General features: G+C 32.5%; 3 protein-coding genes across 4 annotated transcripts in view; all 3 read right to left on the bottom strand.

The window, feature by feature from the left end:
* The window catches only part of LOC129942141 (eukaryotic translation initiation factor 5), a 39,352-nt gene extending 29,082 nt beyond the window's left edge, over positions 1-10,270 (bottom strand). The window contains exon 1 of the mRNA XM_056050952.1: positions 10,229-10,270. The gene's annotated coding sequence lies outside the window, so the exon portion shown is untranslated. The remainder of the gene's footprint in view (positions 1-10,228) is intronic.
* The window catches only part of LOC129942140 (alkaline phosphatase), a 65,313-nt gene extending 55,041 nt beyond the window's left edge, over positions 1-10,272 (bottom strand). Inside the window, exon 1 of the mRNA XM_056050948.1 lies at positions 10,229-10,272. The gene's annotated coding sequence lies outside the window, so the exon portion shown is untranslated. The remainder of the gene's footprint in view (positions 1-10,228) is intronic.
* An 8,315-nt stretch (positions 10,273-18,587) lies between these two features.
* LOC129939458 (ras guanine nucleotide exchange factor Y) overlaps positions 18,588-21,632 on the bottom strand; it is a 138,422-nt gene continuing 135,377 nt past the window's right edge. For both annotated transcript variants that reach the window (XM_056047478.1, XM_056047479.1), the window contains one exon: positions 18,588-19,298. In XM_056047478.1, the coding sequence (XP_055903453.1) occupies positions 19,130-19,298 (169 nt within the window). In that variant the 3' untranslated portion in view covers positions 18,588-19,129. The remainder of the gene's footprint in view (positions 19,299-21,632) is intronic.

Raw genomic sequence — 21,632 nt, 5'->3', positions numbered from 1 at the left:
AATAGAGCATAGTTTTCAATTTAATGCATTTAGGTTATCCTCTATTCAAAAGTAGAATTTATTTAATATTGAAATCAATTGATTGGGGTGACTATTTGTACCATGGTTTGATCTACTAAATATATGATCTTTTCTGTAGTCTTATACTTGTACGACTAAAACTAAAATTTAACTGATTTAAAACTGATGGAAATGATATTGACCCGTTTATAATTCCAAAATGAGCCTTTGAGTAAGGGGAAGTGTATGTTCAAGTGACCATGGTAGAAAACGATGGCAAAAACCTTCTCTGAATTGCTTCAAGTCTTGTTGTATAAATGTAGTAGTAAGGTGACCACACTACAGTATAGTGCTTAACATTTGCAACTAGAACCTCCAACATTTTTCTTTAAAAAAATTGTTTAGAAAATCAAACAGCAAAATTCTTTGTTTAGTTTTATAAACTCTTTTGATATAACGTTAAAATTGTTGGAAACAAAATTAACACTCTTCACTTAAACAAAAAATAAATAACTAAATACTTTCATAGTTGGTATAATTGCTGTGCAAAACATTTGCAACTTTGATCTCACAACGAAATTTCAAACTATTTTTTCACTTCAAGTCAATAAAATGATATTATTTAGTTGCATACCCTTTATTTTTTATAAAGGCTGTATATCTTCTGAGCATCGAAGCTATAGGGCTATTAATAACCGTTTTTGGAATGTCATTCCACTGCCTCTGAATTCCAGCGAATAGGTCACTTTTAAAAATGTTGGCCCCAATTCTTCTCTTCACAATTTCCCACACGTTCTCTATTGTGGTTTTACCAGACCTCAATCTTTTTTCCTGCAATCTACTTTGTGGCCAACTTCGACTTGTCTTTGTCGTGTTGGAACGTCCATTTCCCAATGGGCATAAGGCAGCAGACTTCGTTATGTCCTTCACTTGTCGAATTGGCCCGATTGCTTGGCCAAAGAAACAACCCAAGACCAAAATTCGACCTGCAGTGCGTGGCGTCTGATAGTTGATGGGTCAATGGGTAACCTAAGCTCAATTTTTGCTTCCCTGGATGATGCCGTGGGGTTTCTTCGGAATTTTTTTTAATTTTTCAATCATCTTTTTCTGTGGTGCTTCGAGGCCTTCTTCCTCTTTGATGGCATAACACCTTTTTACTTTTGATGATAAAAATAAAATTAGGTGGCGTAACAGTCCGTAAAGATCCAGGGCCTAGTGACTTACAACTCTCAACCATTCCTGTGTGAGAGTAATGTTGTCAGGAATGGAGGGGACCTATAGTTTACATGCCGAATCCGAACGCCTAATTTGAGAAAGAACTATTGCAAGACAAGAGTTACTCTTGGAGAATTTGTCAATTCCTTGCAAGAGGCAGTACACGTGAAAAGACTTTAGGTGGCATAGGCAGGGATCGAACCCAAGACCTCTGGCACGAAAGTCCAACGCACTAACCATCATGCCACGGGTACCACGTTAAAGTTAACCTGGGATTAAGAATAATAAATAAAGAAATAAAATAAATAAATAATCCCAGAAAAGCAAAAACTTTACTTAATGATATGAATCAAATGTTTAATTGAAAACAAAGGGATAATGATGGTTTTAAACTTGTCAAACATTTAAAACGAGACGAATTTTATTGCAATGTTCCCTGAATATTAACAAGTCTTCTTTCAAAATTGAACAGTTACTCGTAGAAGTTTATTTTATACTTTTGAAAAGCTTAATGTCATCAGCATAAAAACGGACAGAAGAAATTTGTAGGATCCAAACCAAGTTATTTATAAATAAAATTGGACCTGAGGGACACCAGAATTGACAATAAATTGATCCGAAATTGATGTGAGTCAAGTAAAAAATTCAACACTATTAATTCTATTTTTTAAAAACGATAAGATGCAATATAAGAACTTGTTCTTAAAACCTTGATTGTTTAGCTTTAAAATGAATGTATTGTAATATTCGGCTTGGCCCGACAGTTAAAACTTTTTAGTGCTTCTTATTTTAAATGTCCTACACAAGTGTTTACTAATACAAATACAACTGTTGCTACGAACTTATTCTAATATAACACGATATTAGAGTAAAAGAGATAAAGAGTGTATACACATTACAGTATTTTGACACAACTTGTCAAAGGCTTTACTAAAATCAGTAAATACACAATCGACTTATCCACATTTTTTGAAAACATCTACACAAAGGAACGTAAAGTAGAAGAAAATAAGTAACTATACACTTTTCTAGATATTAAGAAAAAAGCTTAATTTTTAAGGACACGTTAAAGAGAGCACATAACCAATATGATAAATAAGCAACATATTACATTAAGATGAAGGATGGATAAGACTCCATTATTTAAAAATAATAAAGAGTCAATTATGGCGACGACTTTAGGTCAACACTTTAAACACATCGGAGATACAAATTTGGTGTACGATCTTTTATTTTTATTATAATTAAGGACATGAGTCCTGTCATTCATTAAAACAGATACTCGTATTCAGACACAACTTTATATTTCTTAAGGATTTTATTATCACAAAAAAATAAATATATTTATCTTTATTGCTTTTGGAAACTCTTTCATGCATTGTCGAATTTCATATCTTCAAGTGTTCTGTTAAAAACATACAAATCAAAAGAAAAAAATGGCAACACTCTTATAAAAATGTTTATTTTCTGCTTAAAAATAAATGATATAGCCAGCTCTGCAAATAATAACAAAATATTTATACATATTTATTTTTTGCTTTGGATACAAATTATACATTATTATCAATTTGTAGATATTGTCAGCCAGTAGAAGACTGCTACCCGCTTTTGATTTCAATACAAAAACATACGAACTTGAAACTTGTGTTTTTTTTTGTGCTTTCTGAAAAGAACGCTTTAAGTATAAAAATACTTGACTTTTGTTCTTGTTTTTAAATACACTCACATACAAAATTTTGTAAAATAAAACTTAGTACTTCTTAAAGCGTTGTCTTTTGCAATTGCTCTGCGATCCTGAAGCTCCAAAAAAAAAAAAACAAGAAATAAAAACAAATCACTTCATTTTCAAGCCATTTTAATAATAAGAATGATGAAATCTATATTTTGTTTACAATAAGCCATATTTGTTTATATATAGTATGTACGTACAAATAATCAGAGGCAATCAGATTCAAACACAGAAATTTGGCGTTTATTAAATTTTTGGGTGCACAAGTCAAGCACACCTTCGCGATTTTTTGTTAACATGGTATTTACAAAAGAAAAAGGGGTACAATCAAACCGTTAAAACTTAAAGACTTATAGGAACCATTTTTCAAATAATAAGCTGACGGGCTGACATTTTGACGTAACAAAGAATTTTTAATTTTCTATGCCAACGCACCGTACCGACAATTTTGTCGGTGTCAATGCATAACGTTGACGCGTCTGACGATTAGTTATCGCGTAAACTGATAGACTCGCAATACTTTGCGATCACACGACTTGGAAAAATTATTCGATTCAACGTTTTTTTTAATATTAATTTTAGGCTAGTAAAGAATATTAACATTGATGTAATATAAAAATATAACAAATAATTTATTGACAGTTTTTAATGTTACGTCTAATGAAAGAAGGATAGAAAAATCTAAGAAAAATTATAACTTTTTTTGTCACTTAATAATGGTTTGTTTATAAAAGGACTGCTAAAGGCTTTTGAAATAATATTCAAATTTTGTCGAATTAAATAAGAATCAATCCAAACAATGGAATGTGTATGAAAGTTTGTTTGAGTTTTAATTAATGAAGAGAACCAATAAACAAAATAACGTCAAACATTTAAAGCACCAGTTATTGTCGAAACTAAGATACATAAACGCCATCTGCAGGGAGAGGCTACTTCTCTCTTCAACTTTTGTTTGCCTACGTTTTATACATTTTCAATAGGGAATTTTAAGTAAATGTCGATATTTTGTTTAAATACGTTTGTATAAACGTTGTTCAATCCTGTACCTCATTCATAGATTTCAATTGTACAGATAATAACTTTTCTTTGCAGCTAAAAAAAATATAATTAGTTTACAAAAACCTAAAAATACCGCTATGTTCTCAGAATAGAGTGAAATAAAATCGATAACTAAATTAAAAATGAAGCGAAATTGTTTTCAGAATTCGATCGATAAAGTTGGTTTCCAAGACTCAAGGTTTAAGTAAACATCCACCTGCTCGGCAAGTTCTATCCAGTCTTAAAACTATCACTTCGGGATTGAATTGTTTGAAGAACTACTTTCTATGGGAGACGATAACTTGGCATATCCAGAACTTTGAGAATGTACTCGGCCTGCAGCCTAAGAGTTTTTATAAAAAAAGGCGATAAACCTGTTTCCAGCATTATCATGTAGTTTGGCGTACTCTAAGGAAGGTGGAAAATCCGTTTTATGTATAATCTGAGCAGTTTTTCCACTTGTTCATATTTCCGAACTGATTCTGATACCGCTTCGAAAACCCTGAATTTACTGGTATGCGTAATTTCCTTCTTATTAATACATTACTTTCATGCTACGCTTATAGCTGTTTTCGCCTTAACAAGTTTGTCAGTTAGGTGTTTTCCCATGCTCAAGTTCTTAGTAAAGCAGACTCGTAAATATTTGTATTTTTTCAATAACTCTGCTCTTTAACTAGTATATAGTGCCATTGCTCACTTGCACCCAATCTTCCTCCGCCATTCTTAAAAACCATCACTTTAGATTTACTTAAATTTACCACTAGTTTCCAACTTTAACAATATTCAGCAAGCTTATTTATCATTAGCTGAAGGGACTGCTGCGTATACGCAAGCAGGACAATCTCGTCAGCGAAAAGAAGAAGAACGCCTGCCTTAACAAAGTAGAAGCTAAATCTTTTCAATTTTTATTTTCAATAAGTGAATCTATAACTGTTTTTTTTTTTACTTCCTCTGGTCGAATTTAAACCATACCAACTTAAAGTGGTCGAATTCAAATCACTTGAAATTTGCAAAAATAGAAATGAGGGACAAGTAAATCCACTGCGTTTTAAGTTCGAAAAAAATTAAATCGTGAATTTTAGATCTCCAATTTATATTTTAAATCGGTATACCGGATAATTTTGATTTTTAGTTGCTTGGTTATGATGTTTTCCTAATTAATAATAATCCAAGATTCATACAGTTTTATTTTAGAATTTGAGCCTAAGGTTGTGTTTGTAGATGTAACAGTTTTCAGAACACAGTTGTTCAAAAATTGGGTACATAGAGTTGGGATTGGACTCAAAATGTAGAAAATGTGGTTGGCTCGAAATCGTAGAGTGTATCTAACCCATCAGGGTTAAAATCGAAAATACCTGCAAAAAAGACTAAAGATTTATCAGTTTTTTCTGTGTGGATTATTAATAAGAGCAACTCCTCCTTCTATTCAAATGACAAGTAACTTCAGTAAAACCAAAATCAATATATGGCGATTCTTAAGGGACATTTGGCCAGCAGAAGCAATAGTCATAAGCTCAGTACTTTGGATTGCATTTGTTGTGAAAGGAGAAGAAAATGTTTTAAATAAAATTAATTTTTATTGTAATAGTTTTGTTTGTTGTTGATTCTGATATATTTTCTAGACAATTAGCTTCTTCTTGTTGGTTTATGTCGTGAGCCCATTCCATCCGTCCCCAGAACTTCAATTGGAACTCTTTTTCGAGACGAGATAGTGTTACGTGAAAATCAATTTGAATTGGTTAGAATTCATTTTATTTTCACAAATAATTTGAGAAGAACAAAACTTTTTACTCAAAAATTTTTTCATCAATACAAAATTTGACAGTCGTTGTTATACAAATTTAAATGTCAAATGAAAACGTGTAAATGTTCGGTGTGAACGCTTTTTGGGTTTTCGAAAACTTTTTGGCGGAAATCCGCTTTTGGGTTTGGTGTGAAAAGGCTATTAGTCCAATCTTGGCATACTCTTTCCAACATTTTGGCCGGTATCTCCCTAATAAATGCTTCAATATTGTCTTCCAATACGTCAATTGAAGCGGGCTTGTCTGTATGGACATGAGCTTTAACATAGCCGAACAAAAAATAGTCTAAAGGCATGTGGCACCGTCTTGTTGGAACCACATGTCATGCAAGTCAAGCTTTTGCATTTTGGGCGCCCACATCATCTTTGAAGGAGTAACGTCCAATGATGCCACTAGCCCATAAGCCGCACCAAACTTTGACCTTTTTTGGATGCATTGGTAAGTCGATTAAACTCATCATAAAATGGAAGAAACGCTCGATGAACTTCTTTAACAGAGCACGCATTTTGATATACAAATTTAATAATTTGCAAGCGTTGTTCGTTTGTAAGACGATTCATGGTTAAATTATATATGATAAATGGTAAATAGTAGCAGATCCTCATCAGACTTTTGGTAAGCAGTCTAACTCTTAAATGGAAGAAAAAACCGAATTGCACCTGGCCTACAATCAAACGATTTATGTACACACTTCAGAATTCTCTTAAATACTCCACAGATTTCCCCCAGAATTCAGTATGCGGAACGATCATCTTGATCAACCATTTGACCTTGCGGAAATTCCCCAAATGATCAAAAACGTAAAAAAAAATCGAGAAGACGAAGAATAAGGCTCAAGCCCTAACGAAAGAATTTAACCGATTGTTTGAGAGTTCAGATTTTCCAGAGAGTTTCAAAAAATCAATCATATACCCACTTCATAAAAAAGTAGATTTCTTGAACCCAGGAAATTATAGAGGGATATCGTTCCTGAATACTGCGTCTTAGTTTTTTACGGCGCTAATATTCAAAAGACTTACAGACTGGATTAAAAACAAAAACATTCTGCATGAATTTCAAGCAGGCTTCAGAGAAAATTATTCGACGGTAGATCAGATTTTCACCTTGTTAAACATTGCACAAATATACCAGCAAAAGCACAAAAAACTGTACGCTCATTTGTAGATTTCAAAGCTGCGTTCGACTCCATCCCAAGTGAAGCACTTTTTTACAAGCTATTTAGGATGGGTATAAGCATTAAAATAGTAAACGTCATAAGGGCTCTGCATGATAATGATATAGCGGCGGTGTGGGATTGAAACTTTTCGTCTGGGGGGTCATTCCGTAAAACGATAATCGTTCGACGATATCGTTTCGACGATAGTCTCACTTCACGTAAGACGATAATCGTCAAAGTGATATCGTCCAAACGATAGCGTTTGCACGATAGCTAAGTAGGTATCGTCTGCTATTAATTTCCATTGACAACTAAGCAAATTGAAGCAAAAAAGTTTCGGTGTAGTTTAGTTTTGTTACAAAATGAAAATAAAAAAATAAAAAAAAATACAATGAATTCAGTTACGCATTTTTTAAATACAAAACATTAGTAATCTCTCTTAATTGTTGTTAAATAAATAAAACACTTGTAGTTTTGAAATTGCAAAAGAGGACTTTATAATGATATTATAAACAATTAATTTACCACAAGGTTGTCGTTCTACATACATAATGTACATATATACATTCAATATTCAAATTTGTTGTAACTTTGGGCGTAGGAACATTGGTATATTCGACAGGCAACAATTTTTGTATCGCCCTTGCACAAAGCACTAATCCAAAGTAGTTTTGGAAACATTAAATATTTTTGAAGCCAAGTTATGTTCCCTGTGGATAAAATGAAGTCTTCACTTCCTTCCCTTTGACCAAATTGGGTTTATTATTGCAGATTGCAGCTGATTTACAACAATATAAAGCATTGAACAAACATTTTCACATTATTGTTTTATCTTCGGCAGCAACAAATGAAAACACAAAAAGTGACAATAACAACAAACATCACAAAATAATTGGTATGTTTATTAACAATACGTTTTTTGCAAATTTTCAAAATTTCCCATAGAGAAAAACCAAGTTTAATAACATTTTCAAGTTATTGAACAAGCTTATCTTTCGTTGAGTTCATTTTGACATTTTGAATATACTCAACGAACTCATACTGAAAACGATTGAACGAGACGATAGTGATAAAGTTACGTGAAGCAAATTATTGACGATATCGTTAATGATAATCGTTTTGACGATTATCGTTTTGAAAATTACGGAATGACTACACTGAACAATTTGCAACGACGATGGGTGTAAAACAAGGCTGCATTTTGAGGACGTTGATTGTTTATTGCAGCTTAAAATCAAAAGACTACAAAAATACTGCCAAAGTTGCAATTTATCTGTGAATTTAGAAAAGACGAAAATTCTTGTATGTAGAAACGGAGGAGGGCGATTTTCGAGAAACGAAAGATGGACTTATTAAACCGACCCCATTGAAGTTGTTAGAAAGTATAAGTACCTTGGTTTTCTGATAACGTCTGATCTTAATGTGGAAAAACTCCTAAAAATTAAATTACCAAAAGCAAAACGAGCCAATTATTCAGTCTGGAGTACCTGCATCCAAAGTAAATTTTTAACGCATAGCTCAAAGCCCAGACTATTCTTCTATATGCAGCACAAGTATGTGGATATGGTAACTTTGAATCTGTGGAAAAGTTCCAACGTTACTGCATAAAACGCATCTTTAGGCTACCTAATAATACCCCAAACTACTTGATCCATCTGGAAACAGGTTGTCTACCACTTCTATTGGAAACATTAAGGATACATTTTGGTTATATAGTTAAAGTCATGCAAATGGAAGAGGAACGCCTGCCGAAAATTGTTCTAAAGCACATGCTAGAAAAAAAAACGCGCATTACGACAAAGAATGGCAAGAACTGGCAAATTGCTGCGGATGTGTCATAAGTTTCTACCCTTGTGACGGAGCGACTACTCTTAGAAGAAAATTTGAGAACATATTGGAAAAATCAGCACCATTTTAATACAACAAGTATGTAAATTAAGCTAAATCGTCACTACACAGCATGTATTATAGTAAAGTCAACTATAATCTTAATAGTAACACTTAATTTCTGGATGGGAACAAAACGGAGATGATAAGAACTATTTTTATGTTAAGAGGTGAATTAATCAATTTAAACTACGTGCCACATCATCCTGACCTCCCAGTACTGTGTGATCCCTACAACCGTGAAGAGAGGGAGGATGTCTTTCATTTTATTGCGGTCTGCCCTATTTTAAATTAATTTCGAATGATGTACATTGGAGTGAGAACACTTCAAAAGGAGGATCTCATGGCAGTTTTGAATGGTGACTGTGGCCGTATTAGTCTATATAGATACACTACAAGTGCTCTAAATTATAGAAAACGAGTCAGAGAAGGTGATTTTTGAAAATATATAAACAAAATTAATACCATACATTTATAATTAAATATTTTTTTAAATTGAACTTATTTTAAACTATGTTAAACAATACAAAAATGTCAATCTGGTAGACGACTTATTGCCAAACCAAAAGACTTAATGTTTATAAAATATTGTATTACTATTCATTGTAATAAAAAGTCATTAAAACTAAACTAAAACTAAAGTGGTTAAATTATAGACCAAACTGAAAATGTTTGACAGTGAAACAAAACACGAAACGTGCGTCAGCTGTTTAAACCAGTATTGCCCACGAAATGTTACCTAAACAATTACCCTTTACTTTGTATAGTTCTTTTGATTTTTTTCTTGAAATATAATGTTCAAGATTTTAGAAATGGTTTCATTTTCAAAGAAACCCGTTCTAGATAAGTAGGGCTGTAGCGATTTTCGCTACATCAATACAAAACTGTCCCATTAAAATTTGGAAAACATTTATATTCTACTCCAACTTCCAAATAAGGTTGTAAAAGGTACATATCTATCAAAAAAGTTCTTCAAAGAGGGTGTTTGATCAACAAATTATATTACACCTGTAACTCGATTTAGATTATTGCGTAACTGATGCCACGTTTCTAAAGCTTTACTTTAATATTTAGATGTACCTAGAATTCGCAAAAGAAAAATAATAATCTTTGCTGTTTTACCTACTGCACGACTTGCATTACTAACTTTTACAATAAAGCAAAACAAATCGAAATAAAAGACACTAAAAAATATCCCCTTCAATCTAGAAAAATCGTGTAGGGCTACATCCTCTACAAATGTACACGATTTGTGGTTTATCAATTATTAAATGACTTAATTATTACAATCGTCGTATACCTACAGTAGGTATATTACAGAATAAAATCAAAAACAACAACAAAACAAATAAATAATAAAAAGAAATCATTAAAAATAATAATAATTTGTAAATTACTTACCAAGTATTCTTTCAAAAGTCATATAAAACAATGTGAGTCCCCGCCGGGGTGCGTTCGGATCTCTCGAAATAGCTCAAATGGAAACGACTAGTATTTAAGGCAAATGATCACGAAAATGTTCCACAATCCAAAAACACAAAGCAAAACAACGAAAAATAAACTTGTTAACTTTTTCGCTATTTAGTTTCTTCTGTTATGTGCACTTATCGTATCAGAAAGACCAACTAGGTAGGTAGGTAGTAATTAACAATAATAAATTACACGTTTTCAAAAAAAAAATAAAAATACAAAAACAGAACAACAACAATTTTTATGATACTATTGCCACTTTGGCAAAAATGAACCAATTCGTCGAAAATTTATAAAACGAAAAAAGTTAAGAAAACAAAACAAAAGTTGATATTTTTCTTTTTTGTTGGTTCTTCTAGAAATTCTGGTGCAAGATGCAACTAAAATGTTTCTCTAGCGAAGACGAAAACGACGACGACACAAGACACACAATCTTCTTAAATCTTTGCTTCTCCTTGCCACACAATCTCCTGACTCTACGTCTGCAACACGACGACGATTGCAATTGCAAATTAAAAATAAAATTATTTATGCGAAACTTGATGATTTAAGTGATTTTTCTGATTTTGTTTTGCGTTTTTTGTTTTGTCCAATTCCAATTTTTTAATCCCTTCTTTCACGACGACGACAACAACAACAAAATGTACAACACCAAAACCAACGAGACAGCTAAACGTTTTTGTTGATTGTGGGTGATGCAAGTGAGGGCACGGGGGTTGCTGTCACTTTTTAGTGCGATTCTTTCTGCTCTGCTGTTAAACTTTTGATATCAAAGCGTGCGTAATAAAATTAACACAATTCTCCAATGATGTGATGATATTGAAAAACACTTTTCCAGATGAAAATCGCAATTCCGTTTTCTTTTTAGCACAAAGATAAGCTGTGAAAAATAGAGAGAGAGCAAACAAAAATAAAATAATTTATGTACATTGTCAATGGATGGGGGGCTTAGAGGTTATGTTACGGTTTCGTGCTGATTTTTGGGTGCTGATTATTTTCAAAACCAAATTGCGAGAAATGTTTATGAACTTTAAGATGGTTTTAATGGAATTAGTTGTGAATTAAAGAGGGTAGAATATTTGCACTTACCTTAAACGAATTTGTAATTCGGATTTAGTTTAAATTTGCGTAGAAAAATTTGTCACGATCTAACTTACTGAAAGTACTTTCTTCATTCAATTGAATTCAACTACAGTTTTTTTTCAACATGGCGGTTGCGAAATTTGTTGAGTGAATTTTCGAGTTTCGAAAATGAATTTTGAGCATGGAAATTCGAAGTGGGTGCATTCAGTTGCGGTGGAAGTGTGCAGTTGTGATTATACAGTGCCATCTTGCGATCAATATAAGTAAATAAAGACAAAATACTATTTTAGTGTAGTTTTGGAGAAGGTTTTCTCAATAAGAGTTATTGGATTGCAATAATTAAGTATGTATGTAGTTAAAAGCAATCTGTAAGAGTTAACTCGATAGATGAAGTAAATAAATGGATTGAAACTTAAAACAAGAACGAAAGTTGTTGTTTTTTTCTTGCGATTTGTTCAAACTTTTTGAGAATAATTTTAATATATTTTTCATCTGATTTATGAATCTATTAGGAAAAATGATTACTTTCAACTCAATTAAATTTTACTTTTCTCTTAAGAAAATACATGTCAAATCGAAAATGTCCAATTGTCGGTTCACATTTTCATGGTCAGGTGGCAAAACTCTATGTGTCAATGGAATAATTCGAAAATATTTATTGGAATACAAATATGGCATAAGGAAGTCAAATAATCAAACGAATTATAACTCTTGCTAACCGCTGTTTCTTTGGACTAAGAAATCAATTGAGTGGTAAAGCCCTCTCTCGGGGGATGAAAGTGTCGCTATATAAGACCCTTATCACCCCCGTCCTGCTATACGGTTCAGAAGCAAGGACTATGACAAAAGCGGATGAAAGCACCTTGGGTCGGTTCGAGATAATAGTTCTTCGTGTGATCTACGGTCCCGTATGCATCGAAGAGGAGTGGAAAAGATGGAACGAAGAGCTGTACAGCGACGTGAACTTAGCCAGAAGGGTAAAGTCCAACGACTAAGACGGCTGGGTCACGTAGAGCGCATGGAAACCAATGCTCCGGCTCGGAAAGTCTTCGAATCCACACCCACAGGACAACGCAGTAGAGGAAGACCGCGGATCAGGTGGCGCGCACAAGTGGAAAGTGACCTCACCCAACTATGGAGCGCGAAACTGGAGATATCTAGCTAGGGCCCGAGCTAGATAAAGAAGTTTGTTGGGTAAGGCACTAGTTCACAGAGGACTGTAGCGACACCTTAAGTAAGTAAGTAAGTCAAATAATCAACACAGGTCAGTTTTATTCTTCCCAGATAATTTCGAATCCATTGGTTTGGATTATAGCAAAAATTGAGGGCAAAGTCGATTTTATTAATAAAAATATTCAGTTAGTTCTACATTTCAATTAAAATTGAAATCATTTCAAAATTAAAATTTGTGTTTAGAAATTTACTTTTATCGGTATCGATTTTTTTTTCGAAGTTAAAATGAAGTTTGGTATTCAAAACTCTTCTTGTCAAATCAATAAAGATTTCCTGTGTGCCACTTTTAATATAACTATTTCGCTGACAACATTACCCTCACCTATTAATACTCGTTTCTAGATTTACATCCTTGCCCTTAGGATGTGGATCTTCAACGGCAGTGTATGATAAGCTCATAAAATCCACTATCTTACAGCAGCATAGGGAATTATGAAACATGTAGAATTTAACACTTTAAGAACTCAATGCTGTCTCCGGTCGTTAAAGCTTAACTCACTGTAGGTGCCATTATTTATGAGTGGCACTTGCAACCAGGAAACTTACCAACTTTCAGTAGTCGGTATCTGTATAACAGTACTGCGTATGTGTATTACAGTACTCGGTATGTGTATTACAGATCACTTCTTATGGAATTACCAAAATTTCAACGTTGCCAAAAATGCTGCTAGGTGCTTACGATTTCTCCGACGGTTCAAGAATGTTGCCACCCCTTCTAATCTGACTGTAGTTTACGAAGCCTATTTGGACGGGTGCCTCCAAAACAAGTTTAAGCCTATTGGATAGGACAGGCTCCAAAAAAAAACTTTGAAAATGATAGCCGATAGAACTATAACCGAAACAATTAAGTCACTCGAACACCGTCGCAATGTTTTATAACTTTCGTAAATCTATCGGTATTTTTATAAACAATGTTTTGACAGTTGCATTCCCCCTCAAACAAATTAGCCATCTAGTATATGGGTCATCAGTTTAACCTTGAGCTCAATTAAGGGCGTAGGTTTAAGTGTAGAGATTTTAGCCAACTTGTAATCTACTCATAAAACCTTCTCTTTTATCCTAACTCTCGAAGCACCTGACACATTGCTCAGGATCAGGCGACATAAGGGACTTGAAAGTAAGGCAAGTTTCTAGTATCTCATTGGCCAGCTGCAAAAAATTCGCCTTTCAAATAAGCAATTTCATTGGAAAGTTGACTGGGAAGTTAGTCAAGAAAAAACTCCCTGATTATCAAGTCAAGTCTAATTCTGTCAAAATGACAGTTGATTTGTCTTTTGATTCAACCGAAAGCTGAACTTTATTACCCACGCTATGATTTTTTTATTTTCTGCACAGCTTCATTTAATTTGTTGTGTAAATAGAGTCTTTGTCAATTTATAAATGTAATTACTAATAATTGTTTACAAAACAAGATACAAATCGTGATGAACTTGTAGCTTGCCTTATGAATGTTTTGTAGACTATAATCTTTTTAATAGTTTTTGTACTATGAACTTAAAGTAGAGGTTTGTGAAGTAAAGTTTAGAATTTGAAACTCATGACACTTAAAAAACTAAAGTTGCCTTGGTCAAAATGTATGTTCAAAGGATGAAGTCGACTGCAAATGAAGTCCCTTATGTTGTGTGAACCTACCCATTGTCATGATTTCTTATGTTTTTATTTGTTTTGTGCGTGTTGATAAAATAAATATGTTGGTGCACTTTTGTTTTGTTGAAAAAGACTCTCGTATCGAAGTATAGTTTCTGCATCTGGCTTTAAAGTTTTTGAAAGAACGTTATTTTTGGTATGGAGAAGACATTTGGTGTGTTGAAAAATCGTTTCAAATGCATTGCCCCTTCGCTCAAAAACAAATTAGAAGCTGCAAATTTTTTACGAATCTGGTGCATTCTATAAAAAAAAACTTAAGGTTTATTTTCTTAATGTGAAACTATATTACTGATTTTAAACAATGTACTCTTAACGTATTCAAACCATACCAACTAAAATCGTAATGTAGGATCGAAAAAAAAGATTTAATTTTTTATATTTTGAATCGATTTAAAATTCATGTAGAAATGTAGAACCTAGCTGATAGACTTATTTCGTGAAAGTTGTAGTTGCAGCTTCTACTTCATATTCGAGAAAACAAGTCTTGTTTTGCAACATTTCGAGTGTGCTTTTTCGACTTTGCTTTTTCTTATAGCAACATCAACCTTTTTTCACAAATGTTTCAAAACTACTTTCCAGAAAGATATTCAGCCCTATTGTGAGTTTCAAGTGAACAAGATTTGACCCGAAAAAAATCCCTTTTTTCAATTCGCCTATTGTGAGTTTCGGGCGAAAAAAATTCATGTTCGAAAGATTTCCCTTATTGGGACAAGTCAATTCGGGTGGAATAAAATGTCATTTGGCGCTAAAGAGGTTTTGTCAAAAAAAAATAAAGAAAAAATAAATGCATGCTGGGCCTCAAATCAAGACTGAGTTCGAATGGAAGAAGGTAAGGGTTCAATTTAATTCACATTGCTAAAGACTGAAGAAAAAGAAACATTTTAATTAGGCTTAGACCGACCAAAAACGCTACGTGAGGATAAAGGCTGCTACAAACAACATAACTAAAAAAGGAACAGGAAGTGGACCTAATAAGACACTAAAATTCTCTCCTGCTGAAGAAGCCATCTTACAGTTTGTTTGTTTCTTCAAAATCGGTTGGGTTAAATCTACCCAAAAAGATAAGGGCGAAACTCACAATTAGGCTGATTTAAATTGCTGCAAATAATGCTGTATGGCACATCAACACAATAACATATATTTATTTAATTGCAAATCACAAAACTAATAAAAAAAACAACAGCTAATTGTACATTACATAAAATCTTTAGTGATCTCAGGGAGAAGGACACCGAAAGGGAACTTATTGTGGTGGAGTTGAGAATTGGAATTTCTACAGATTTGAAAACATATTTTATATGCATATTGCCATGAAAAGAGGAGCAAAAGTGACAAGTAATTTTCCACAATAATGTTTAAGAAACACCAGCACCTCCAGCACACTTATTACTGAACTAAAATTTTAATAAATAAAAATATGACATCTGTCATTATTCTAGACAAAATTTCTCACCCATTTTTCTTGAAAGAGATGATAAGTGTGTTCTTTTTTATAATTATTTGTAAGCTGCAACTATTGTATTGTCTTAAAAAGTTTGAAGATTCAGGGGCCTGATTATGGGGTTCTCGGCGAATCGTTTTGCTAGTGAGTTTCAATTATTGCTTTCGCCTTCTTCGTTTTGAATTCGACCGATTAACGAATTAGAAGGGTAATTTGAAATGTCATAATGTTTGTTGGCGAGTTGAAAACCGATAGCTTTTTTTTGGCGGATTCACAGACAAAAGGGTTTTCATTATTATTCACTGTTCGATTTCGTGGATTCTTTTTTGATTGTAACTATATAAAAATATGAAGTAGCTTTATTTTAGTTTTCTTATAATTTATTCACAAAATATAAAATTTCTCATAAATCACCGCAAATTTCACAAACCAATCAAAACAAACCAAATTTTGTTTGAAAAGCTGTCAAATCACTGGAATATAGAAAGAAAAAGTCAAACCAAAAGTGTCAAATCACTGGAATATAGGAAGAACTATTTTTGCACCACCGCGAATTCGTTAATTAGGAAATACGACTCGAGTTGAATTTGAAAAGTCGAATTCAAAACGATCCGCCGCGAAGTGAAGAACCAGTGGGAATACCAACTAATAGCTCCTATGAAGTTGGTCTATATTCACGAACTGTCACTATTTAGTCATGTATGAATGTCAGCTTTTTAATTTATGGCAATATGATAAGTTAGCAAATAGAAAAGAAAGGTTTAAAGATTTAGAAAATAGTAACTTGGTAAATGTTAGCCCTTAAAAATAAAATAAATAAATTGGCTGGCGCAACAGTCCGTTGAAAACTATAGCCTAGTGACTTACAACTCTAAACCATTCCTGTGTGCGAGGAATGTTGTCAGGAATGGAGGGGACCTACAGTTTATATGCCGAATCCGAACGGCTAATTTGAGAAAGCACTTTTTCATGACAAGAGTTACTCTTGGAGAATTTGTCAATTGCTCGCAAGAGGCAGTACCCGTGAAAAGACTTTAGATGACATAGGCAGAGATCGAACCCAAGACCTCTGGCATGACAGTCCAACGCACTAACCATCATGCCATGGTACTTAAAAATAGATTGCTTAAGATATTGCACTAATAGCTCTAAACTTGACTTCTTCAAATGAAAATGAAAGCGAACTTCGTCCCGATTCCATGTAGTTTCGTCATTTGCAAAACTCGAGTTTTTTGTGGCTTCATAACGCTGTAAAAAATTATCAAATTTATCACGTAAGGTATCAAAAAGAAATTTAAAAATATAGTTCCTATTTGATAAGTTTTTAGTACGTTCCGTTAAGATTTAAAACAACTCTTTGAGTTGTGTATATTAGGTGACGAAATTGCCCGTTGAGAACTTAGGCCTTGGGACATACAACTCTCAACCAATCCTACAGTTTTAAGCCGAATACTTACGGCTTATTTGAGAAATCACTTTTCATAACAAGAATCACTCTTGGAGGATTTGATAATTCCTATCAAGCTGCAGTACCCATGAAAAAAAAATAAGATGTCACGGGTTTGAGTTTAAGATTTCTGGCATGATACGAATGAGGTTTTAAGAGGCATAATCTAGGTTTAGATAATTTTCAGGGAAGTAGAAAATTTTATGGGTTGAGTGATTATACAAAAGTTGGGTAACTTTTGAGGATATTTTGTTTACGATAGTCACTAAATCAAACTTCTACAAATTCGGGTGAATATCATAGCTAATCTTATTAATAAACATACTACATCAGTTTTCAAGACAGACTTTTGACATTTAACGTAACGTTATTCACTTATCTTTTACTACTTTCACATAGTTTTACTAAATACTTCTAAGTTATCAACAAAAAATATAAACAAAATCTAAAAATATTTATCTTAAAAGTACTAATGATCATGAAATTAAGTACAATAACAATATACCTGACTCAGCAATGACGCCATAGGACTGACGAAAAAGACGAAATTTGAGATTATAATCAGGACTAATGTTTTTTTTTTAATTTCGAATATCAACAAACTACATTTTAACAAATCAAAGTGTAATATAAATCAAAATAAACTTTAGGTTAACAAACAAATAACGACTCACCATAGGACTGACGTTTTGACTGGCTTAGCACATGTATAGATAACAAACACAACCCAAACTCTGGTACAGATATGATGGTTGTCAAATTGTGCGACCCGCAACTACCTTTATTACCAACACAAAAATTCAAAGTGGAATTTGACGTTTTCGCACGAATTTTAAATTTAAAAACACACCACGGACTGACGAATGAAACTGAACACAAAATATCTAATTTTTTTAAATAAAGTGGAGAACACTGCATTATGAAAATTGCATGCATCGCAGATTGTAGTAAATTGATTAGTTTTCTCAAATCAATGATAATGTTAATTAGACTGTCACTAAACTGTTGGTTTTCGGGGTTGTGACATGCCAAAGGACTGACGATCTAAGAACTAATTGTGTTTGTTTAATAACTTTTATTCAAAATGTAGAACTAGTGACTAAATTAAGGTCTTTCCATTGTTTTACAATAAATTCTAATCTCAATAAAATATAATAAGACTTTGTATATATATTGGTTGATGACATCGAGTTACTCAACTTTTGTATAATCACCCGGTTATATATTTCATCTTATATGTAGTTATTACTCTCAACGACCTATAGCTAATAATATCCTCCATTTTTCTTACCACAAGGCTTAACAACATTAAGTTTTCCTTTTTTTAAATTAAATAACTTATTTTGCGGCACACAAAAGTCAAATTTAAAAACAAAAAGTAAAAAAAAAACAATATACCTACAAATGTAGTTATTTTTATGTTGTATAAAATAAGAAAATAAAAATGTATAATTATTTATTGTTAAATATTTACAATATAATGTAGTTCACAGTTGATAATATAATATTTATTTTCCTTTGTCGACAAATAAATTTTATAAATAGGAAAATCGATGATTACGCGAATTTATTTCATGCAAAACAAAAGAAAAAATTGACAAATAAACAATTTCCTTTAAACATTTTGCAAGTAAAACAAAATTGTTTCAATAAATACAATATTTTAAAACAAAGTTTACAAACTACTAGAAATATGCTTTTTAGCAGGAGTTTTTTTTTTCTTCACATTTTTCTTAATATTTAAAATAATTAATGTAGTAGGTTTAATACTCCAAGTTTAATGTTTTTTTTTGTTTTATGTTTTTGCGATTAAATATAGGATTCTCCAAACATCAACAAGGGATACAAGGGTAGTATCTTTATTTTTCATTTTTTAAATATAAATTTCTTAACGTGCGTTTTTGAAATCTTGCAGTTGTTGTTTTTTATGATAGATTTTGTGTTTTTATGCGTGTGTTGATATAATGTTGGATGCTGGCGCCTATGCATTCTGCTGAATGAGGCTTTCCCATTTGGCAATAAGCTGATGTGAAGAAGATGGCGCCTCCTGAGGGTCGAGGTCACACAGTTGGGCGAGTGACAACGCGGGTCTCATGCCGCCGTTGCGGCTATAAAGATGCTTGCTATCAAAGTCTGGACTGGGTGTTGCTCTGTAAAATAATGAAAAAAAAATTAGATCGCTAAAATACTTCAAATACTTTAAAACATTTGTAGATAAAGAACAAAAATAAATCAACGACATTTTAAAATAAAGACATAAAAACATCATTACAAATTATTTTCGTATTTTCTAAAAATTACTACATTTAATTCAAGACATGGTAGATTCAACTTACAAAAAATAGAAAATAAAACAAAAAAAATATTTAATAAAACTACAATAGGAAGGTTTGGACACAGCTAAGAAATAAAGCTTAGTGAATGATTTTTTCTTTAAAGGGTGTCCTTAAATATACACAAGATTGAATTATGCAGAAAAGTGTGCAGTGGACTTTAAGGTAAGTAGACATATCAATACCCGTGTTTGTTGGAAAATCTATCAATTGTATAGAAGGATTTTACAAGAATAACATAAACAATATCCGCAGTATGAATACTACCGATAAAAGTTAGAGTAAAATCTTAGTATGGATGGGTTTTTGACACTTATACGAGTCTCGAATGGATCTTATGTGATTTGGTTCTCAAATATTGGTACGATTGATGTTGCATTTGTATCTCGATGGCTGTGTTCGTTAAATAGTTTGTGCATTTAGAATCATGCGTTTTCCATTGCGAGTTGATCATTTTTCGATCCATTGTGAACAAAGATCAAAAATCTATTGTGAATAGTGCCTACTTACTTTTGACGTTTCAATTTCATTTACAATTTTTTAATAGACTAGGACTGGCTTTTGTTTCGTGTGACGAATTTTGGTTGATTTGGATTAAAAATGCAAGTAGTTTGCAATAAATTAATGGTGCTATTCAATTTTAAGTATTTTCTTTACGTAGGAGTAAAATTGTAAGCAACAAAAATCAGCTCGCCAGATTGATAGAACGGATGAAAGAGAACCCAGACTTCGCTAAGGGTGTTTATTCAAAGCCACTCATGAGTAAGAAGTGGGCAGAGATTGCGGTGGAACTAAACAGCTTAGGCCCACCAGAACGAGACTCAACCAAGTGGCAGAGGGTTAGTATTGTGTTGCGGATATAAATAAATTTATTAAAAATTCTTCTTAACGCAGGTATGGGCTGACCTTAAATGTAAAACCTACATTACATATCTTCAGCCAAATCCATCGGATTTGAAGCATCGCGTAGTTTTCTTCGAATCTTTGCTTGCTCCAAAGTATTTTCTTCTTTAATTTTATTTTCACCGGAAAATAGTTCAATAGTAGACATGCCATTGGCTTTCGCGATCCGTAAAATATTTTATCAACAAGGAATTTGTGATTGACTGAAAATTTGATAATTAACAAATATTTTGACAACCATAATACCAAGACTGTCAATTTGAATCATTCACAATATTCACAGTTTATCAAAAATTTTGATTGCTGACAACGATAATACCAATTTATCAATTTCATTGAAAAATGTCACTAGCGTATTGATAAGTTTGACAGAACTTTCTAAGATGCAAATGGTGTTTCGAAGTGCAAGTGAGATATTTTAATTCGTTTTAAACAATGAAGAACAGAATAGTTTAGCACCATCTAAGAATATGCTACCTACTCCATGTGCATTTTTTTTTTTAAATTTGATTAAAAAAAACTTTATTTTTTGTACACAAACACGCAAATAAACAGACCATAACGCATTATCTGTAAAACCAACTCCTCCACACAGGTTTTTCTTCTCAAATTTTGACTAGACTCCGATATTGGACGGGAATCGAGTCAAGTCAAGCGTATTTCAACTCGATTTAGTAATATAAAGAATTGAGGCGATCTTCAAGCTCGCTTCAACACCACATGTTAATGTAGTAGTCTACGAACAAACTCCCTCCTTGAAGCAATTGTTAAATGAACTTTTTTTTTATAGAATCTCAATTTCCAGGGGTTTTCTTACCATTTCTTCTATGAAAATTGTCCATTTTATTAGTTTTAGTTAGTTTTTTTGCTAAGTTAATTTAAAAATTAGATTTTTAGAAAACTTTCTTATATTTGTGTGTTTTTTTTTAAATTAATATTCTGAGAGATCTTCTTTCAGTTGTGCCAATTTTTAAATACAAAATCTGGCTACTGTCGATCGTAGGCACTTAATATGTTGTAGCTATACACGAGAGCAAAGCGTTTTTATTGTAACAAGCAATAATTTTCAAAAATAATGAAATTTTGGCAATTGAGATCCAAAAGATCAGATGTTAAAAAAGTTTTATAACAAATTCAGTTTAAACCTGCAAAATAGACTTTTTCTGGATTTTTAAATAATAATAATTTTCAAAAATAATGAAATTTTGGCAATTGAGATCCAAAAGATCAGATGTTAAAAAAGTTTTA

The sequence above is a fragment of the Eupeodes corollae genome, chromosome 1 (assembly GCF_945859685.1).
Source record: "Eupeodes corollae chromosome 1, idEupCoro1.1, whole genome shotgun sequence".
Classification (NCBI taxonomy): Eukaryota; Metazoa; Arthropoda; class Insecta; order Diptera; family Syrphidae; genus Eupeodes; species Eupeodes corollae.
Note: the sequence above shows the minus strand (reverse complement) of the source record. Positions and strands in the feature narration are given on the sequence as shown.